General features: G+C 32.9%; 1 protein-coding gene across 1 annotated transcript; it reads right to left on the bottom strand.

Annotated features, from left to right (window-relative positions):
- Positions 1-1,465: 1,465 nt before the first annotated feature.
- Positions 1,466-4,116, bottom strand: LOC143918633 (fasciclin-3-like). The gene is made up of 7 exons (XM_077440574.1): positions 4,090-4,116; positions 2,794-2,944; positions 2,591-2,713; positions 2,143-2,310; positions 1,880-2,049; positions 1,672-1,804; positions 1,466-1,599 (listed from the first exon to the last, which is right to left on the bottom strand). Exons 1-7 carry the CDS (start codon positions 4,114-4,116, stop codon positions 1,466-1,468), a joined length of 906 nt encoding a protein of 301 aa, XP_077296700.1.
- Positions 4,117-16,255: the final 12,139 nt, after the last annotated feature.

Here is a 16,255-nt window from a genome sequence, read left to right as displayed (position 1 = left end):
CTGGAAAATGGTCTGAAAGGAAAATTGGCGACACGCACTCGCCGACAATTATTCCACGCAGTGACATATTCACGTTCGCGTTATATCGAGTGGATAAAGCATTTAATATTATATTTTATGGCAGCTGATATATTATGTACTATTATTTAATTTGTTTTATTTATACCTGGATATTTGTGACTCCAGGTCGATTGATTCCTATCAGAGTTTGCCAATTTTCTCTGATTTCATTATTGAAACGGTTCCCGGTAAAATTGGCTAAATATCCTTCTTACCTACTATGTCACTAGACTACTATTTGAGATTGATTAATGTAGAATAAAATTTATGTACAATTCATAGATGTCTCGTTAATTTGCAAGTTTTTCAGTGTCTCGTAATTCAGAGACTTGTATAATAATAAAAAAAAATGCTGCAATGTTTGTAATTGGCCAGGAAGGTGCATTGGGGTTACCTGTAAGGCGTTTCTGGTATATGTATATGTAAAGAATAAATATATCTTAATATATAATTTAGAAAGAGACTTTGTAAGTCTGTAATGTTGGTTGGTAACATCGAAAACAAATCAAAATTTCTATGACGACGATTCGATATGGTTTCGATTCGATATATATTTTTTTCGATTCAAATAAATTTAATAAAATAATATTTATTATTTTATTGCCATGTTTAAACTGTTTATATTTCAAATCCTGAGCGAAGCCGGGTGAAACAACTAATGTTTTATATATGAAAATTTAATCTTTTTAGTCGAGGTACTTAATATAAATTATAGAGTTGAGGAATAAAAATGAAAGGAAGTGAATTTTTGATAAAAATAATATACAAGTATTATATTTACAAATGACATGTTGATATTGCATAAGATATTTCAAGTCTAAAATTATTCTCAACTAGACGCAAACAAAACAAATATAAAATATTTGAAATACACTTTAATTAATAACTAATAAATGAAAATATAAGTACATAATTATTATATAATAATCAAATCAACGACGAGTTGTTTCTTCAAAAATTTGTATTTCTTAATAATGCTGAAATGCCAAAAATATTCGAGCCTTAAAATATTATCATTTAAAATACCAGAAATCAAAGACAAATGGAAAAACATATAATTTAAAAAATTGGTTTATTTATTTAAATATAATGAGTCAAATTTTAACAGAAATATAAAATATGTATACAATGAATGAAGTGAAGTTTTCAAACGCAAAACTTATTAATTATATTTGTATCACTTTTTTTTAGATCAGAATGGATCTAATTTAATTATTTCAACTAACGATTGACTTAAATATGTATGTAATTTCACAATATTTTCTATTTGAATTGAATTGGAAACATATTATTTCTTAATTTTTATAATTAAATATCATTAACAATACAATTATGTATGTAATTTTCAAATTAAGTTGATTCACAAAATTTTAATTTGAAGTAAAAAGCTATATGATATTTATCATTAATAAATTCCAAATTCGTCTCTGAAACACCACCTATTAGTCACTTTAACGAATACAGTCACAAAAACGGCAATCAAAACGACTAGAACTGATAGAGTTATTCCGGACAGTTTCAGAATATTCAAAGAATGGTCTGAAATATCAAAAAAGTTATAAGTGTGTTCAAATTAAATTTAAAATAAGAATTGAAATGATGAAATAATACCTTCAAGAGGCTCTTCCGTTGCGCCTAGTTTAAAAAAATAATTAAATTGGCATTTATTCAATAAAAAAGTCGTTTCGAAGTCTTCTGCTAATACTGGCGAAATTGACCAAATTACAATATCAGCTTTCTCTTCCTAAAAATATACATTAGTAAGTGGGATTCAAATAATATTTTAATATATTTAAAAGGTAACGTATAAAAATTTAACCATAAAATTGTATCTCTCATGTTCCATTGATGTTTCATTGAAATACTTATCGTTAATAAACCACGAAACCGAGGAATTCTGGCATGGTGTTACTTTAATATGAATATCGGCCGATTTATTGATTTCAATTCCGTAAATCATCAACAGATTTCCATTGGGTATGGCATTATCTGAACGAATAACAAACAAACGTCATTAATTATATTTAAATTAACATTTATCATATGTATATTTATGTTTACATATTATCCTGATATTTGCACTTGTCGAAATTGATTCCATCACAGCATCTTCGAAACTCGTAACACAATTTAATGTCTTTCCATGATCTTTACTATTGATTTTTCTTGATATATTTCGCTCTATTATCATTAAATTGCTTATGTTATTTGTCGTTTTTAGTGCTAGGCCATCGGTCAATGTTTTATTATCTGATAAAAAAGAAACATATAAAGCGCTTGTTCAATACATTAACACGTCATCCAAATCATTATTTAAAATACAAATTAGCAGCATTTTGACAAAATATATGGCTCATATTTGAAATCGATTAGTAAAGCAAATAATTAGGTATGTTAGACCTTTATATACATATATATAGAATGGGCAGTTGAAGGATTTGGTTGGTTGGAATAAGTATGATATTTTTAAATGTGAGCTGCAAATTTAGCCAAATAAAGTTGGGAAACGCTGGAATAGTACAAAATCTACCAAATGTCCATGAAATTTTGATTTCCGGTTGAGCACTTTTTATTTTACAAGTCGTCTGTAGTGTGTCGCCAATTTCATAATAATCTTTTATGGGTGGGCTGAATTCTATACTATTGTTGGGATCTGTTGAAAGCATGTAAAACCAAAAGTTAATAATATGAGAATTGATAAACGCAATCGAAATTTTGTTAAAATATACGTACATAAAACGGTCATAGAAAAAATGCCAGTCGTTGCAATTGTCGAATCATTTGATGATGACACAATGCATTTTAATTCACCGTTGTGCTTTATTTTCACTTTATTTAAGACTAAGCCACATTCGCCTTTACCACGATCAGGGCCTTGTTTTATCTGCATATTTATAAATGATATAAAATAAAATATTTTTTGGATGTACAAGGTTTTGTTTATGTGGTCAGTTTTGATCTGTTTAGTTTGATTTTATTGAAAGGTATATTCTATCCACATTTGAACGCGAGACGTACACAGAGACGAAAGGCGCGCACGGAGATTCAAGACGCGCATGGAGATGACAGGCTCTCACTGATGAAAATATCAATATATAAAATATCAATAATTCGAATAGTTCAATTTTAGAATATTCAAATTGGGAATGAGGAGTGGAGCACTTGGCGATTTCGCACACGTCAGTATTTGAAAGTAATGATCGTGTAAATTCTCGATATTGATGGAGTGACGCCAAGTAATGACGTTGAATATCAAAATATTTTAATTTATTTATTTATATTGTATGAACCTGGATGTAACATATTGTGTGTTCCGTATTCGTCAGTTCGCGTCTTATGTCTCCGTGTTCGTCATTTTGAGTTTTGCGTTCTCATTTGGACGTTGCCTAATATTCTTGTAAATAAGCTTATTGTAAAAAACTAAATGTATGTAAGCTTATTGTAAATCATATTAACAATTAGACACAACATAACTTCTTATTGAATACTTATCTCGCAGATAAAACCCAGTGAAGAGATATACTTTTAGTCGTGAAATGTCAGATCTGACATATTTGGCCAAAAATCAATACATATCGTGTATTACCTTACAAGAAGCTACACGCCAAATTTGAAATTTATATATACATATGAGAGTTAAAACTATAAATATTTATATATTAGAGATAACGAGAACCTATAGAGCAAATTTTATAAAATATAGAGTGAGTTATAGGCGTTTAAACAATTAAAATCTGATATGGCCATATCAAGGCGAAAAAGTTGGAAGACACGGGACGAACGCTTGTTAAACGTCAGGAAGGTCTACGTGCCCCGTTTTTAAAACGCGTTGTATACGATATTTTATCTCCAACGTAATGGCAGACGATACATTGACGTATATTGATGACCAAAATGAGCAATATGGCAAAGTATGAAAACGATCGGATAAGAGATAGGAGATATAAAAAATTACCACTAACACGAAAGCCGTGTGTAATGCAAAGGAGGTATGTAAAAATAGTAGTATACGGATTTTTCCAAACTCACCTTGAACCCGCTTCCGAAGTATTCCATATTAGGGGATTTGAAATTTTCAAGAATTTCATAAAGATTTTCGTCATTCGGTAGCTTAAACCTTACATACGCAATTGTTATTGTTTGATAATTGTTATTATTTTTTAATTTATTTGTATTATACTTACAGACAAAAAGTAATGGAATGATTGGATTTGCATACAAATTTGGCTCTTTCGCCTAGGAGTTTAATTTGTTCTTTAGGTTCAACGTCAACTGCAAAATATAATTTCATATGTTTACAATTATTATTTTATAAGAATAATCAAAAATTGGTTTTAATGTGAAAAATAAATTCTATTAAATATTTATTCTGTTACAACGCATATGGCCATATTAGTATAAATATAAGTATTGAAGAAACAAATGGGGAGAGGGGTGAGGGGAGGGAGATGATGCCAGTTTTTTTGATTCTTTTACAGCATTTTAGTTAGATAAAATAGTAAACTCCAGCAAGAAATGGTCGATCTGGATTTAATAACCATTTAAACACCGAGTAAACATAGCACCATATCACTGGAAGAATTATTAAAAATGCAAATTAAGAGTATTTTGACATACTATTATTTTTCCTGAATAGATTGATGAATCAGAAATTTCCAAAACTTTTTTTATCACCGAGAGATTACTGGGTTCGATCCCGTGCTAATCTTTAATACTGCTGGTTAGACTTGGATATTTGTGATTCCAAGTCGATCGTTGCTTATCAGAGTTTGCTAATTTATCTGATTATCATTGTTGAAACGATTCATCAAATTGGCAAAAATCATCCTACCCGCTATGTCACAAATATCTGAATTTGATTTATATACAATATATAAAAATTTATGATCATAAGCAAAAATAAGGGAGGGAGGGAGGTTGACTGTCATTGATCAATATTTAAATACATATAAGATTGTTGAACTATAAACTCGTTAAATTATCAACGGGCACAACACTAGCATTTCATAAGATAATAAAAATAAATATTAAATATTATTGTGATTTTCAAGAGTGTGAGTAATACATAAGGATAATGAAAATGTCCGGTTGCCATTTAACATGTTTTGAAAGGTCAATTATATGATTCAATAAATGCATCATGCAAAGATATAAAATAATTTAAAAACCTAAAGAAAAGGGAAAAATAAATTTATCTACATATATGTACATTAATATATGTGTACAATAATATTACAAATATGAATAAATATATAGAAAAAACCTGTTTGATGAGTGGATCTTATTACAATTGTTATGATGAACAGCTTTATGATTAAATTCCTCATCTTGTTATCATCTATCAAATTTTTGCTGGTAAAAAATATTATATTAATATTTTAAAAGTACACATACACAAGCTACATAGGTCGATTTAAAAAATTTGAAAAAACTAAATGAAAATATTTCATTAATTAAAAAAGTTTCAGTGTAATAGCATTAAAAATGTTCAAATTATCTGTAAGATACTCTACTAAGAAAAACTAGCACATTGCTTAAAAACCATGATCAGGTGATCGGATATCGATACTCGATACAAATCAGTCAAAGTATCTAGGTTGAAATTGTCCACGATCACAAAACTTCATATATTTGGTAAAGTAAAAATCCATTTTTGGAAAATACGTAAATCCAAGGATGGGTGTATATTATATGGATATTTCAATTTAACTTAAACACATGTACAAACATGCCACTTTTACGAAAGTCGAAATGCTACTGACGCAATGTGACTACACATTCTTATTTGTCATAATATCCGATGACATTTATGACCACAAAATCTGACCAGGAGACGGGGCAATTTTATCATTTTATCACAAAATTTATATTTGGATATATTTTTTTTTTGACACAAACTAATTATAATATGATCTAACAACTCTTTACGCTGTCTCGAAATAATAATAATAGCACTGTTCGACAAATGACGACTTTTTTTTGGTTCAGAGACGAGATATGACTTTTATTATAGATCTATGCCCAGTGAACACGAATCTGGTAATAAAAAATGTGATTGGATTGAGATTCGGAGATATACGAGTATATGTTTGTGTTGTTCAGTCGATGTCTCAAAATCTGTCAATTTCCCGTTCAAAATGAATATTGGAATCTTTAGTTGGGTATTTTATCTTTCATTTGTAGAACATTTCAGCTTTCAAATCTCTCTAAGTAGTCGTGAAGTTCAAATCAAAAGTCAAAAGTACGTATTTTTACATGGGATTTTTTCCCACTGTTAATACTATATTATATTGAGTTTTTTTTATTGAAATATGTTCATTGAGATAGTGTTCTGGCCACACTATTTTTTGTTTTCGTTTAAAAGGGTTAATTAATTAGGTGTGTATGTATGTATATGTATATATGTGTATTTTTATATTTATGAATGTATGTATGTGTATTTGTGTATACGTGTAAGAATTTGTGTATATATGGATGGTGTACATATATGTTTATATAATTGTCTTTGGCCAGGAAGGTGCATTGGGTTTACCTGTTAGGCCTTCTTGGTGTAAATTAAATAAAAATATCAGGTAATTCTGGAAGGAGCAGTGGCTGTGCGTGAATCTACTTAATCACCCAATAAATGCTGTAAAGCGACTTTGGCCTTTTATTTGGATCCTCCACCTACCCCTACGCAACAACATTATATAGTTAAATAAGAAATAATTAGCAAAAAAATAAAGAAATTATTGTACGGCCTTACAATGTTACAACACATTTCACGAGTCCGACAGCATACTCGTTCTCGTAAGTCTTACTCTAAATCAGATCGAATATATCTGTACGTTTAATTATAAAATCACATTTTATAATGGGGGTGGCTTTTGTCTTGCGTCTTGATCCAACCCACGGCACTAAGCTTGCATGCTGCTCGTATGCAGTCTTACAGAAATATAAGTAGTTACAATGATAGTTTTACCCCTTAAATTAGATTGAGACTCATTCAATTAGAAACTACAGCACAGAAGTAGTGAGAATGAAAGTTTCAACCTAGTGTTTTGGTAGTGGTTTGTTACTTCTAGTATGTACATAGGTATCTTTGTTTATTATCAATTTCTAGAAGCGGTTCTTGTTTGATAGCAAATTTGAACTAGATATATACATATATACTAGTATAGATCTAGTCGCTCAGCAGTGAAAGGGTTAGATATGGCGAGGGTGCGACTTCACCGTCGGCAACTTTGAACCGGAACAAAAAATCGCGTTTCGCCCGCAAAGTTGCGCGATTAATCATTCGTTTTATTTGCGAAACAATAACCGACATCACGGTTTTTCCACGAGCCTCTAGAATTTGGATCGGAAAAGTGTCCCGTTTTTCCCCGGCGATAATATTCGACCGGATCGTATATCACACGCCGCGTGTCATTTTTACTAGTTGGTAGCGGTTAACTTTACGCCCGCTTTTTGTGCGATTCAATTTTGTGTGCTTTCATAATTAATTTAAAATCGGACTGAAGGTAGCGGAAAGCGTCTGGGGAAATTCGCTCAGGGTTTTCCCTAAACGAAATTCGAATGGAAAACCTGATCAAAGCACTGTAAAGATAGTGCTGGGGAAAATTTTACTGTTTACTTAAAAACAGTCAGTTGGATTATTAGTACTGGTCATGCAACGATATGTTGCAAAAACAAAAATGTAGTTTGTTACAATCTGCAGTACCTTTATAATGAATGCACCACTTATCGTACGTTTAGTGAAAAAATCGGCACTTGGCACGGTTAGTGTTTGCATGGGTCACCGTATGAATTTATTTATTTTTAATTCTGATACAAACAAAACTTTAGTAATAATAAAAGTAAAGTATTTCTTTTCTGGAATATGAATAAAAGTATAAGGAAAGAGGAGCAGTAGTGGTTTAATTAAATGGTGCTTATTCGGAGGTGTACCGGAGCAAGTGTGTGCGATAGAAAAAGGCTCACTATGTGTTCGAATAAATCAGCGTACTTTTGTAATGATTTCTCCCGATAAAATAATGTAAAAAATTTAACTGTTTAAGTACGTATATATATATATATATATATATATATATATATATATATATATATATATATATATATATATATATATATATATATATATATATATATATATATATATATATATATATATACAAACATCAACATTTGAAATTGCAGGTGATTGGACAGATGAAAGTGATTGGAAGGGTGAAAGTAGTTCAAAATCAGTTCACAATTTTTGGAAAATAACTAGGGCTGTAAAAAATCATCCGACTCCGACTCCTTTTTACAAGCCTACATATTGTTACGTACGCCGCGGATTAAGCGAATAGAATCCCAGAGACTATGTGACCGTTCAAGGGTTATCTGTTAACGGATTAACTAAGCGCTTGCACTTACTTCCAGGATTATATCTGGACTCTAAGTGCATTTAGGCTAAACAATGGCCGTTATTAGTCCTTTCTCAGAATCGGTACGGGGAGACCTAATGTCGTGGGAATACATATCCGAATACGTTACTATACAATAGGTAAACAGATTAGACGTCCTGAGAGATCTACCCTTTATAATGCGGTACGCAGGCGATATCAGGTCATTCTGGACTGAGCACTGCCAGTGCGTGTATCTCCTTAATCATCAATAAACGCTGTGAAACGACTTCGGCCTTTTACTTGGATCCTCCACCCACCCCTACGTAACAATATTATATGTGAAGAGTATTCAGAGGTAAGTGGAGTCAGGTCGAGGTACAAGAAAACACGCAGGCAGGTTCCAAGTCTTTATTGCTGCTCGTCCGGTGGAGGTCAGGATCCAAATGCCACCATTTGAGAGCGCACCATACTTATAAATACTCAGCGCTCAGCGCATACACGTATTACATGTGTATAGTCATTGGTCAAGGAGTCTGGCGCAGCCATTGGCTGCAACGCCCGACTCCACCATTGGTCGGCGTCACCATGACGTCACCGGTCTACGGGCGTCTCTCTTAATAACTTTACATATGTGTTTATTATTATTTTTAATTAAAAGTTTTATGGTATGCGTCAAGAGTTTTTAATTTTATTGAAGAAAATCCACTAATAAATTAAAATTTAATAATTTCTTTATGAAAATCTTGAATTTAAATAAAATTATAAATAAAATCGTTGAATTGCAAATATTTTGATGTGTTCTCGCCAAAACCGATATATCCTCCGTCTAATACTTTTTTTTTATTAAATTGATTTCATACGCATTTTATTATCAATAATTCAATAAATTGAATAACATGTAAATTTTTTATATTTTGAAAATCGGTATTATTTTATTATTAATAATTTTATAAGTTTGCAAGAAAAGGCCATCTTACTAAAATCAAGTTGGAGTCGGAGTTTGTAGTCAGAGTCAAATCATAAAATAAAGCTGGTAAATTTTGAAATAACAGAGAGATAGTGAAACAAATAAAAATATTGTAAACAAGTGTTACTGATACTGTGCTCATCGACCATTAGTTTAGTAACACTGATTTTAGTACCTGATTTTCGCACCAAAAAGATCTCGACGTATGAACAAGCTGTATACATTCAACAACCAATAAGGTCTCGCAACCCATCGACCAATGAGCTCTCTGTATTGAGAGTATATGCTGTATACAAAAAATCGGCGGTTTTGTTCCACGATTCATTCGGAACAACAAAAAACTACTGCTTCACTCCAATTTCAGAAACCCCTCTACACGTACACGCTACAATACTTAAAAAATATATTAAATTGATTGGATTCTTTTTGCAAATCTACAAAACTTCAATGCTCAATTTTTCATAAAATTTATTCATTCGGTTTTAAGGAACTCATGTCAATAAGAAGATAACATTTATTCAATATTCAATAAAAAATGAAGAGATTAATGGCAAGACTGCATTGATGTAGTGTCAAATATGACTAGAAATATGTGTCTTTGCTGTAATTTTAGCATTGCACCAATTGTTATTGAGACGTATCATGTTTTTCTGGTTTATATTTGATTGGGACAATCCCCATACCCACATATCTTAGATAATACGACATAATTGGTTTATTATGAAAATCTGTGAGCCGGTTATAGGCTAGAAAGAAATCCTTAAAGCGGAATTCGATATGGTCGACCACTTTCAGCCCGAGTTATCGATACTTTATTGCAGTAATCTCAGGATTTGCCAGGCTCGATATACAATATGTAGTGGATGTGAGGTTAATTCGAGGCCGTTTATTTTCTTTAATATATATATATATATGTATGTTTGTACGTACAATCTTAGAAGTTCCCATTCGCCTCCTTGGGTAATTCTATTAGTTTCCCACTAACACCCAAGAATCACCCCCCAGGCGCTGAAAGCAGGATAAATTAATTACATCGATTGAGGAAGTGCGTTCTGTCTGCGGATCAATCTGCGTAGCCGTGAGTCGAATTTTCCGGAAAAGCGTCTCCCAAGGTGGTTGTGCGTTGACTTTCCGACCGCGTCGGAAAAACTTTACACTTTTCTTGTTCGTCCCTTTCAAGGGAGTCGTTTCTTTAACGCTGTCACATGGTATATTTTTTTCGCACTCTCGTATAAATCACTAGTCAAATTGCACGGCGTTGCTCGAGTGGGTCAAAGTTCAAAAAACAAAAAATAAATCAGAAAATATTTGTATGGATAGAAGGTCTAAGTATATATGTATGTAAATATGTACCACGAGATAGTATATTAAATTTGATTATTCAAAATCGACATTTGTAGCTTTGCATAGTGGAAAAAAAAACAAAAGAAAAAAAAAACCAGCAGAATAGACTAGTGCAGGCCTGGGCAAACTTTTTTTAACGAAGGGCCGCATTAGGAATTAAAAATGAACGTCGGGCCGCAATTAAAATACTATTTATATATTCTAAGCCCGCTTTAAGGGTCACGGAATTTGACCCTTGAAGCCCTCAACATGAGGCCACCACCCCCCCCAACGAATACAGTCCAAGTGACCCTTTCGTCGGAGAACAAGACTGTTATTCATGAATATCGCACAAGAACAACCGCACATCACTGTTCTAATAAAAAAACCACACTGTACATAACCAAGTACAAAATTAACAACAACGCATGAACACATAAAGCGCGCATGCGTTAGGAAACAATACCTGAAATGTGCCGTGCGAATGCACTTTTTATAGATATACATATGTACATTATTTACTATCATGAAAAATAATTTTAGCATAAAAATTAAATGATCCTCTAATAACCAACAGTTTGGTGGGCCGCACAAAAATTCGAAACGGGCCACAGTTTGCCCAGGCCTGGACTAGTGGTTAGCATATAACGCTTTGAAAAAAGTGTTCACGTGTTCAAATTCCACTGGTTTCTCTGCTGGCCAGACCTTGAATTTGTGACTCCAAATCGATCGTTTCCTATAAGAGTTTGCTAATTTATCTGATTTTCATTGAAACGGTTCCAAAAAATTGGCAACCTTACCCATTTTCAAAGAAATTTCAAGTTTTTAGCAATCTTGAATTTCACTGAATTGTGTAAAAAGCTGCAAATTTACAAATTTAGCCAGCAGTATGGCTCAGTGGAAGCGTGTATGTTTAGCACCAAGTGATTATTGGGTTCACGCCCGCTATACTGCCGATCAGATTTGGGTGATTGTGATCATTGTTGAAACGGTTCCTTAAAATTGGCAAAAATCATCCTACCTGCTGTCACAATTCTGTATTATATATGTAGAATTTGTAAAAAATTATGTACAAATCTAAAATCCTAGATGTCAAATGTAAAAATATAGATGTCTCTGTGGATGTTAATTGATATGAATTTACTAAATTTCACTGAATTGTTGCTGCACATTTACAAATTTGACCATACATGTCTCTATGGGTGTTAATTGATATGTATTTACTTTATATAGTACTTTTGCGTAGGGGTGGGTGGAGGATTCAAATAAAAGGCCAAAGTCACTTCACACCATTTATTGGGTGATTAAGGATATCCACGCACTGTCCGTGCTCCGTCCAGAATGCCTTCATATGGCCTAAGTACCTGCTTATAAAGGGAAGGTCACTCACTGCATCTTCCTCGTCGCGTTTGTTTACCTATTGATATAGTCACGTACCAGATATGCAGTCCCACGGTCTTGCCCTGTCAGTTCTGAGAATTCTAGCGGGAAGTGGCTGGGTGCCGTTACCGCCGCTAAGTGTATTCGGGGGTTTCCATTGTTAGCCGACTTGCACTTAAGCCTGGAGATAATCCTCAAAACCAATTAAAGCGGCGACACCCTTTTTCGCATACGTTACAGTATTAATAATACTTGTATCAAATGTACAATTTTTCTGGCGAGGAATGCGCATTGGGGTTACGTGTAAGGCCTTTCTGGTATAAATAAAAAAAAATATATTTGGATTTGTTCGAGTGAGTAAAAGTTGTAATATCACAAATGCGCTTTATTCTTAATCAATAGAATTAAATAGTATAATCACGTTGGGTTTTATCTTCAGGGTAGGTTTGTGGGTGAGGGCGTGTATTTGTCCGTTCGTAATCACAGACCGGTGACGTAACTCAAATAGTTATTATTTCGGTCGATGGGCCAAAATATATCGACTGTTTGCATTTGAATGCGATTTGCATCCGGAATTAGGGCGGACCTTGCCGGCAAATAATGGCCGGGCATGTCATCATCAGAGATTCTGGCCGGGCGTTTGAGGGTTAGCTTGCGTCTCTAACGCAAATGCAATCTGTCACCATTCAATCAGGACCTATGCTTACAGGACTATTGCTCCAGCAAAACCTTCGCAAACACCATTTTCAATTTACACACAATATACGAGAAAATAAATAATATTTTAAAACAGAAGTGAAACTAACTTACGCTAAATCTACGAGACAAAACATACGTATAAGGTTTGTGGGGTAATTATTAAAATTAGTCTCCCAATCCAGCACAACTCTACAGAGAAGTAAGGTTTCGTGAAAACTTACTTCTTACTTAAATCCAATTCACTCAACCGTGCGTAAGGAAGTTTTAAATTAAAAAAAATTGGATGTGACCAACCCATGACTTTATTTATGTATTTGAGGAATATAAGAAGGTCACAAATCAAAATTTGATATTGAACCGTACAGACACATGTACACATACCGGCAGCATTATGAAATACTTGTAGCTATGACAGGATTTTCGATACAAATAGAGCGCAAATGTAAGGATATTTGCACAAGACAAAAGTTTTACTTCCAGTTGTCGACTTTTGTTCAAACTTTTTTTATTACTTAACATCACTATCACTATTATACAAAATTAATATCAAGAAGATTAAAATATTTTAAAACGTCAAAATAAAATAAAGAAATATTGTTTAAAAAAAAAACACTACTTCTGTTTTACGAATTCCGACCAAAACTTTATCAGCTCTAAGTTAGTACATAAAAAATACAAATGTCCTTTTTCAGCCTGATACGTTCAGGGGTGTGTACAGAATAGTGGCCTTAACATTTTCGACCGTTCTAAGAGGAAAAAATCTCACTTCCGGTTTATTAAATTTAGTGATTTTTTTATATTTTCATCACATTGATACAATAATTATATTTGAATTTTTTCGTGAAGAGCACACACATTTAAGGGGTCGAAAAAATAGTGGAAGAAAAATGGAAAAAAATAGTTAATTAAATTTATAGATATACATATGCATACTGGGTATATTTAATCTTGTATACATACATTGTAAACATACATATATTTATCAATATTTTATTTAATATAAGACTAATGATTATGCTAAATCATCCAATTCTGACTGAAAACTTATCAAGTCATAACCAGCAGAATAGACTATGTAGAGGTTAGCATATGCATATTGCTTTGAACAAAGTGGGCTCGGGTTTAAATCCCACTGTTTTCTGCTGGCCACAGCTTGGATTTGTGACTCCAGGTCAATCGTTTCCTATCAGAGTTTCACAATTTATTCAGCAATCTTGAATTTCGCTGAATTGTATAAAATGCTGCAAATTTACAAATTTGACCATAGATGTTTCCGTGGATATGAATTGATATGTATTTATGTACTTTGTATAATACTAATAATATTTTTACCAAATTTATAATGTTTCTGGTCAGGAAGGCGCATACCTGTTAGACCTTCCTGGTATGAATAAAAAAAAAAGTCAAAAACATAATATCGGAATAGGTCTTATCCTAAATTTTCAGGAATTAAATTGCTTTTGTAACTTAGGGCATTTCAATAATGTGCGAGCAGGATGAAGCTGTGTGTTTTACTAGTATTTGTGCCATGTAGTAGCATGTTGTAAAGTCTGGACGTGTCAAAGGCTGTCCGGACGAGTCGAGATAATATATGTACATACTTACTAAAAAAATAATATATGTTAATAAATTATTTTCTTCTCAATCGTTTCTTAACCGAGCAAAGTTCGATATTTATATGCCTTCTGATATGGAATTTGCTCTGATTAAATATTATATTTTATTATGATTTATTTTAAAATTAAAAAAAATTAGTATTTATTTATGTTATAGTTTTAAACCGTTCGTGTATGTTGTCTGCTAATGAAATAGTTTTAAGACTTATAAAAAAAAAAAAAACTAAACTCGTTTTGCTCAAGAGAATGCTGTTTTTGCGATAAATTCTTACGTAAATACATACATAGTTAAAGTAAACGTAAATTCGAATGCAACAGGATGATTGCAAGTTGCAGTTGCAGTGAAACAGATTCCAGGCTGAACACAAACGTAATTAAATTCTTGAACAATAGTGTTTGTTTTCCGGCAGTGAAAAGCGACAAATTAAAAAGTCCACTGAACCGGTCTGAACTAGGTTTGCACGACCGTGCTAAAAGCGTATACACACAATAAAGCGATTATTCGAGAATCCGCGAAGCTTTCATAATTAATCCAGAGAGAGATTTCGCGAATTTATACGACTGGCATTGTCTCATTATATTATTATTGCCGACGGGCGTTTTTCCGATAAGCTTTCAAATGAAAATTTTAATAAAATTTCTGAACTTTTAACCGCCGGTAAAGTCCGCACAAAAACAACCGAGTAAGCTTTGCCTATCTCCGAGCAACAATTCAAAATAATATAACATGAGGCGCGTTTAAAAAGTTATTGGAAATTGTAAGGAAAAATGTAAGAAAAAGACTAGACTTGTGAGGAAATTCTCGATGAGGGGAGAGTAAGAATAGGGGAGACATTTAAATTTCGTGTATTGTTGCAAGCGTTTCAAAATTTCGTTAAAAATTCAAACATATCACAACCGTTCGTAAAAAAATTACCTAAAAAATTAGAGCATTCAATAAAGTATATATTTTTCATTTAGGTAGAAAAATATTTCTTCCATGTAGATATGAGTGTTTTTGTTTATTTATTTTGTTTATATGTACATATTTCATTTTTACCATAGGTGCCATGAAAGGTTGCCTCAAAGCCGCAGACATACATATGTGGCCACATGGTGTCCAATCAAAATCGCTCGGTACAAAAGCGCCCCGACGTAACCACCCGACATAACTGCGAGGCGACAAAATTACGGGAAATAAAACTTCCCGAGCATAAGCTCTTGGTGACAAAACCGCGTTAGAATATATGAAAAAAATAAAATACTGTTGCGTAGAGGTGGGTTCGGGTCCAAATGAATGGCCAAAGTCGCTTCACAGCATTTATTCAACGATTCAAGAGGTCCACGCGAACATCGCTCACCAGAATAATCTGATCTACCGTGTTAAAATGGATAATTTGGACAGCACAGTTTCCCCGATCCATTAATACATCTATTGTCTAGGCAAGAAAAGATCTATTCTGGCGAGTCTATTGTTTACGCACGCACTCGCACAGGTCTTTGAGAACTCCAGCGTATCCTTTGTTCAGGCACTTACTGAGTTATGTTAGCCTAATCTGGGGTCTCTATTTTTAATCCACAGACAATGGATACTCTCTCTCATGTTTCCACGTTACAATACCAAATTCAATTTCGACTTTCGACTTTCGTGGTTATGTTGAGGAGGTTACGTCGGGGCGCTTTTATCTCTCGCGCTATAGTTGGGGTACCGGCCAAACTTATACTACACAATGTAGGTAAATTTAACAATAAAATAATTCGTATTTGCGACAAAGTCGCAAGAATCGGAGGGGGGGGGAGAGAATGCTGATTTTATTGGATTCATCACAACAACAGGAGACGGTAGATCTGGATTTAAAAAC

Source organism: Arctopsyche grandis, chromosome 11 (assembly GCF_051622035.1).
Source record: "Arctopsyche grandis isolate Sample6627 chromosome 11, ASM5162203v2, whole genome shotgun sequence".
Lineage (NCBI taxonomy): Eukaryota > Metazoa > Arthropoda > Insecta > Trichoptera > Hydropsychidae > Arctopsyche > Arctopsyche grandis.
Note: the sequence above shows the minus strand (reverse complement) of the source record. Positions and strands in the feature narration are given on the sequence as shown.